This window comes from Gallus gallus, chromosome 9 (assembly GCF_016699485.2).
Source record: "Gallus gallus isolate bGalGal1 chromosome 9, bGalGal1.mat.broiler.GRCg7b, whole genome shotgun sequence".
Classification (NCBI taxonomy): Eukaryota; Metazoa; Chordata; class Aves; order Galliformes; family Phasianidae; genus Gallus; species Gallus gallus.
This window is the reverse complement of record NC_052540.1, coordinates 15456527-15463681: the sequence shown is the minus strand read 5'-3', so window position 1 is coordinate 15463681 and position 7155 is coordinate 15456527. Positions and strand designations below refer to the sequence as shown.

The following is a 7155-nucleotide window of genomic DNA, read 5'->3' as shown; positions in this document are numbered from 1 at the left end:
CCCTTCTCTCCGCGCGTGCGCCGTGGGGACGCCGGAACCGCTATAAGGGATGTTGTTTGGCTGGGCGGCCGCTGAGTGGAAAAGCCGCAGTGGGGGCAGTCGGCGGGCGGAGGTGAGCGGGACCGCCCCGCCCGTTACTGGGGGTGGGGGAGCGACGGCGGCGGCGGGACGGGGCTCTCAGTGCGGATGAGGGGGGCCGCTCTCCCCCTCCCCTGTGAGGAGGGGGTCGGGCCCCTCGTACCTGTGGGGGGAACCGCGGCGCCCGCAGTGCGGGCCGTGTCCCTGAGGGGGTGGGGGGCGGGGAGGGGGGGCTGAGCCCGGCGCTGCGGGGAGAGGTGGTTATCCTGTGGGGCTCTGATCCCCTGCTGGCCTCGCAGTGGGGCCCGTAGGCTGAGGCAACGCTCAGGGGTGGCCCCATACATAGTGCTGGCTCAGGCTTCTGGAGCGAGCAAAGCGTTTTATAGGGAAGGAGTGTTTTCTCCGGAGTGCATAGGATGACTCATCTTGCTGTGCCATATATATATATGTAGGGAGATGTATTATTCAGAACTCGGTGCTGGCAAGCTGTGGGGTTTGAGCAATTACCAGTGTTAATGAAGGACTTCAGGGCAGGTTTGAGCTGGGCACAGTTTCTCAAGGCTTTAACTCCACACTGCTGTTATTTAATCTGTCAGACTGCATAATCGTGGTTCCTAGTTCTAAGGGGGGGGCTCTGGTTGTACTCCAGTGCACTGAGAGCCTCTGTACCATTTATAGGCACCTCAGGGTATGTTTGAACTAGTTCAGAAGAGGCTGGTGTTATGGGACTCTGCAGTCAGTTATTGCAGCCTTATTGTAACAGAAGTCCTCTACAATTGCTTTCCTTACTTTCACTTAGTTACTTTGACTCAACTATTTCTAAGGCATCGGATGTAACATCTAACAAAGTACAATTTGATTCTTTCCAGACTGCCGAGGTGCAAACACAGCTGTAAACCCTGGCGTTTACAGAAGATGAAAGACATCGACATCGGAAAAGAGTACATCATACCCAGTCCTGGGTATAGGAGTGTGAGGGAGAGGGCTGACTCGGTGCAGCACGATGAGCAGGAGGGGTCGAAATTTCAGCATGCTAAACACCAGGTTGGTTTATTTTCTTCCTTGTTTGTTCTGCTGTCTCTGCTTATTGAATTACATGCAGCAACCCTTCTGCCGTGCCAGCTCTGCATAGGTTTACTGCCTTGAAGGTCAATGAATCTTCTCTTTTGTGTGGAAGAGGTCGTTTCAAGGAGTACTGTAATTATCTTTGTAAGAAATGCGAGTGCTTGGTAAGCATTTTTAACTTAAATGTCACTGACTATAAACAGAATACTTTTTTTCCCTAGTATTGAGATCTTGATGTGAATCCAAGCTTTTGTACTTAAGAGAATCATCACAACCAAGTAAGAACAGTGAAGAGCTCAGCTTAAATCATACACCATTCAGTGCTGGCAATGGGAACAAAAAAATCTTAATCATGGCATGTTTTCCTCAAGGATTACTTTTCTGAAGCAGATGTCAAGCTTTAATAGCATGGTTCTTTCTTATTCAGTATGGATTATTTCCATCCAGATGGAAGACTGTTCCCTATGCATCTGTACACTTAATGTGGTGCAGTCATAATTACTTCTAATTTAAATGGAGAACTGAGTCTTGAAATAACCACTGGCTTAAAGCTTGTATGTTGTTTTAAACATCTAATGTGGAGCTTGTTTCCATGATGAGAGTGCTGCGTTCTCCTCCCTGAGTGCTGAAGGGCAGATAGATGTCCATTGAAATGAAAATCCCCATATTGGTGGAAGATGTGGCCTGGAACTAATTAACTGATGCCACTTGAAAATTAATGATATTAACTGGTCAAAATGCAGAAATATTTTCATGTATATGCTGTTCTTAACGTTTCAAAAAACACTACAATGCTAATGTGTATCTGACTGAAGCTGAGGTTAATGCTGCCTGTGCCTAGGTTTTCACAATGACAGGGTGCTTGCAGATGTGTTCCTAGACATTTCATATGGGCTACCTGTGACAGTCCTAGTCTGCAAGCGTTGGAAATGGGAGAACTTAACGTAATTTGTATGGAAGGCTTGCAAAGATTGTTTTTTTTAAAGGCTGAAATCTTGCTGCATTGTACTGGACGCTAAGATGAAATCTGCTTCAGATTAGATTGACCTTGTTTCATCGAGGCTTAAGGGTTTTGGCCAGGTGTGTTTTGAATGCAGGCTAATAGTGCTGCACTGCTGTTTTTTGAGATGGGAGTGATTTGCTCTGCAGCAAAGCAGAGCGCGGTTGTTTGTAGTCGCAGGCCCTGCAGCTCCCCGTGTCCCTACAGGCTCTATGACTCAGCAGACTCTTGCTGGTGATGTACAGAGGAAGGTAGAGTGATTGCATTAAAGCAGGCAGTGATGCAGAATTGGGAGCCCTCTGGAGTCACGGTGCAGCTTTTTAACAGCATTCATTATGTTAATGTCATTGGCTTGTCGTCCAGTGTACATCATCCAGTAGCAAATCTGCTCTGTCAAATTAATGATGACAACGGTGATGCCATTGGTGGCAGCTTTGTTTCCCAGGCAGTGGGAGGAGGGTTAAGCAGTAATTGTGGTGTTTCTCCCTGTTGGTCTGCACTATCTAATTGTTTCCTGGTTTAACTTCTGAGGACAGAATCCTGAAAGCTGGCAAATGTGTTTGAATTCACCTTTCAGATGAGTGAAATAAAATCAGTATTTTTATTTTTTGAGGGTTGAGAAAGAGCAAGTCCTACATACGTGCACAGCTTGGCATTAACATTTCTGATTTGGAGGTGCCTTCTGATCAGCATAACGTGATTGCTGTAGTGGTCTTAGCTTTTCTACCTGAACCAGATTCGGTGCCTATAACTACAGGGTGGCAGTCTCAGGTAACTGATTGTAAAGCAAGGATTCTGTACCATTTGTGGTTACTGAAGCAAGAAAATAGCTGATTACAGTTCTTACCTGGAGCGTTTTTCCTGAGTAGAAGAATGAACATAGTTACCTTACTAATGGTAAGTTCTCACAAATGGCTCTGTTATTTTACTTGCTAGTTGTCCAGTGTTGTCAAGGGTTGAATTAACTTTGAGCTCAAACTTTTGTTCTCTTCTGCTAGCCTTGTAGCTTGCATGTTTATGATTGGTAAACACAAACAGCACTGAATTTGTTGCTGAATGTCAGTGAGATTAAATCCTGCTTGCTTGCAAAATACTGAGGTTAAGGGTGAGGAACTGTTGCCGTAACACAGCGTCAAAATCACATGTTTGCATTAGCAATTGCTTCCTTGCAATTTGAAATAAGTTCTAGTTCCTGTGTTCTTAACCTGATCACTTCTTAGGATACTTCATATTTCCTTAACAAAGGTATGCAAAGACTTAATTTTAAGATTGATCTTTGCCTGTGCAGTCAAGCACAGGTGTATAACAAAGGGTACATGCTGTAGCTTGTTGATGTCCAACCTTTTGGCTTGCCTGGGCTGCACTGAGTGAAGAGGAATTGTCTTGGGCCACAAACTGTATAATGTAAGTAACAGCTTCTGTTTATTTTAAGACATTAAAAAAAGAGCAGCAAACATAAAACTAGTAGGTTGGACATGTATGTGGTGTAGCTCTTACTAAGAAAACCAGTGCTTCAAGGGGAAAATGAGTGTCCTCCAGTGCTTGATCCTTTATGAACCCTGGGGCTGGGTCAGCTTAAGCTGGCTTATTGGGCACATGTTGGTACATGCTGTTCTCAGAACCATGTGGAGAGCTGGCATGAGAAGGACGGGTAGGATCACAGCAGTGCAGATAGAGGGCTTAAGCTGTGATGGAACTTTGTCATCTGGGCAACTGAGTCCAGCATGCCATGCAAAGAGCTCTTAGTACTCTTAATTTTCTTGTAGAAATCCTAGAGTAGGTTTTTTAACTAGTTTGGCCAGAAGATGACAAACCATAAGCTTGACCTGTATAGCAATAACAAGCTGTTGCTGCAAGAAGTCTAAGGCAGTTATTTCACTACTAACTTAAATTTTAATATGAAAGTTTGGGACTACTTTGCAGTATCATAGTGCATAAGGTAGAGTTCTTACTAACATGTTGCATATGTATCTCATAGGAGGTAGAACTGCATAATACCCTGTGAAGTAGATACAGGGACATGCTCAAGAGGCACTGGTTAATGGCCACTGGAGGTGACCACTTCTCATGGGGTACAAGAAGGATAACCTGACTTCACTTTCCTGTTGCTGCCTGTATTGCTGCATTTTTTTATATGTACTTAACTACAAGTGGACAAGATGTATTGATTCTCTAAAAGACTTTGGTAGGTAAAAGGCTGATTTTTGACTACCAAGCCAAGGTCCCAAGGCCTCTTCACGTACCTTGTCTTCAGCTTTATTAAGATAAAGAGCAACTTATGTAAGTTCTTTCTGTCTTGACATGTGGTGTTCAGGTTTCCTGCTGAAAGAAGGCTATTAGTGGGTGTTCATGACCATAATGGAAAAGAACTTGTAATTCACTTCTAAGCTCAACTGCTGTTCAGTCACAACTTTAAAAAATCACTTCTTTGAAAGGCAGGAGCTTTTCAAGCAGGCTTCCTGGAATAATTGAAATTATGCTGCAGTATAAGTAGATCTCCCATTTCCTGGTGTTTAATGGGGGTGTTGCTATAGAAATGTGGGCCTCTGAAGTAGTTAGGCACTCTGGAACTGAAATTCAAAAAACCCAGTTCTTATTCATGAATAAGCATCTGCAGTATGCTGTTAACAATTGATTTTTAAGTCTTTGTTGGAGACTTTAGTGTAGCTCATAAATTGTTGTGTTAACTACATGTTCCCAACTCATAATACCATACTAATTGGGTTTATTGTATTTTTGGGGCATTCTTCTTTGGAATGAAGATAACTTCTAGGTACACTTGCTGCCTAGCACTGCAATCAGTAGACATCACTTGTAAGATGCTATTACATTAGCAGTGAGTGAAAATCAAGAGATGCTTTTAAATAATGATTTCTACTTATACCTTTAGGACTCCTTGTTCCCAAACCCTTTTGTGCTCTTTAGCTGTATCTGAAATAATTGTAGCTCTTCTAACAGAAGTAGTGTGCCCTGAGGAGCAGGATGAGACCTCATTGTGTCCATAAAATGTACTATAAAATGACAGTAGTTTTGGAGTAGGCTAGCTTCAAATGGAGGCTGCTGGGCATGTTTTTGATGGAGTAGCAGGCAAGTGAGTACCTTGTTTCCCTACCTGCTACATTTGGAACAACAGAAGAGGATGAGAAATGTTCTCGCAATGCACAGTGCTTGAGAACTCAATTCTTGAAACTCCAGTCTGTACATGGTAGGACACTAATTTAAACACTACTCAAAGCCGATACTGAATTTGACTCTGTTCAGGGTTAGCTTTTGCTGCTGAAGCATAACAACTGCATCTACAGCATCTGTGGCAAGCCTGAAATTCAAATCTGCGCATTTGATAGGACTGAGCAGTGTTCAACTGTAGAGATTGTTGAAACATGCAGGAAAGAAGCATGTTGCAACTTTAACTTTGAGAAACCCTACTAATACTCCTGTCCTCATTTTGGTCTCTTGTTTTTCAGGTTTGTCCTTGATAGCTTTTGCCAGACAACAGAATGCAATCAGAGCTTGCTGGAGTTGATGTAAATCCTTCAAGCACTAATAGCCTTGAAGTGATTTATCACTGTCGGGCTGTCTAGTAGTCAAATCATCTCTAACTTTCAACCTCTGCAACATCTGGAGTGTCTGAACAACTCTGAACATGTTCAGAAATAGGACTGTGAATGTAGCCTGGGTCCTTGTGCCTTGGCTCTCCATGCTTGGAGAAGGCCTTCTGGCAGCTTAATTGTAAGCTTTTAGTTGCAGAGACATTGAACAGCTCGGGCTGCATTTTCTAGAGGACTTCATGTTTCTGTGACATAATAAACACAAAACTAAGAATTGCTGCCTGAGTAGGCTTTTGTGGGCTGAAGGCTCTCATAGTCTCTGCGCAGGAAGATATTGCTATGTGGCTGACTCAGAGGTTGCAGTTAAAAGCTGCAGTAGCTTGGAGCTGATAACCAGTATTCACCGTGTGAAAAGGTGAAGCCATTTGACTACTGAATCAAGCTGCCTGGCAAAATGTTGGGCTTGTCCATGTCTCTGGTATCTGGCTGTGCTGGAGGGCACGTGTAAAAGCAGAGCAAATCTGAGTGTGTTTTTCTGAAACTTATGATAGCTGCCATTATACTGTCTGTATACTTGAAGATCTCTTAACAGTTAATAACAGCCCCCACATAAGTGCAGTATTACATACCTTATTTTCTCAGATGTGTAGAAGGTGATAAAGCTGAGTTAATGTTGCCAGAAAGCATTTAAAGAAATAAACCTGAGATGGGTACAGATGTATAATGAGATCTGAGGCACTGATGAAGTGATTCCTAATGACTAACTAGGAGATGCACCAGATCTGATACAGTCTTCTCAGTAGTGCTGTAGCTGAGCAGCTGATGTAGCAGGGAATTCAGGTAACTTTGAATAGATGAGTTTTGTGGACAGTGCCTGTGAGAAGTGCTGGACAGCCTTAATCCCTGCAAGGGTGAAGTTTTAAATGAAGAGTCTAGGGTATATACTGTCAAGGTGTGATGCAGAATATGGAACTCCTATACACTGGAGTTTTACAGTACATTCTGTGTGGTATCTGACCAAATGCAGCATGGTGTGTAGAAACATTGTGTTAATAGATCTCTGAAATGGTGGTGGGGTGCTAAGGCACAGCCCTGTGGCTGTCATGGAAACTCCATATAGATCTGAGTGTTGCCAGGATAATCTAATGGATCTGCAGAACCTAACTTGAAATGAGTCAAAACTCTTCTGCAAGGAGTTCTGATACTTTCAGATACTGACATGGTTGTTAGTTTGTGAATGCTCATATCCTGGGGTTAATGAGTTGAGGTCTGGACTGTATGCTTCCACAAGCAGACTATTTCAACCTGATTCGAGGACTGAGGTTTAAAGTGTGTCCAAGTCAACTTCTGTTAGGAGCCCTGAGGTATTTCTGAGCTTACTGGCTCATGTGCCAGTTGGGCAGGGTGCCCCTTGTTTGGAAGCATGTGTTGGTACGGAAAGGATTGTTGAGTAAACGGCTGTAT

General features: G+C 43.4%; 1 protein-coding gene across 7 annotated transcripts in view; it reads left to right on the top strand.

Annotated features, from left to right (window-relative positions):
* Positions 1 to 73: 73 nt before the first annotated feature.
* The window catches only part of ABCC5 (ATP binding cassette subfamily C member 5), a 39920-nt gene continuing 32838 nt past the window's right edge, over positions 74 to 7155 (top strand). For 4 of the 7 annotated variants that reach the window (XM_040705685.2, XM_422754.8, XM_004943392.5 and 1 more), the window contains exons 1-2: positions 74 to 112; positions 948 to 1122. In XM_040705685.2, the coding sequence (XP_040561619.1) occupies positions 994 to 1122 (129 nt within the window). In that variant the 5' untranslated portion in view covers positions 74 to 112; positions 948 to 993. Of the gene's footprint in view, positions 215 to 367; positions 613 to 947; positions 1123 to 7155 lie in introns of those variants that run through there. The other 3 variants (XM_025153502.3, XM_015291559.4, XM_046898838.1) reach the window with 2 other exon arrangements.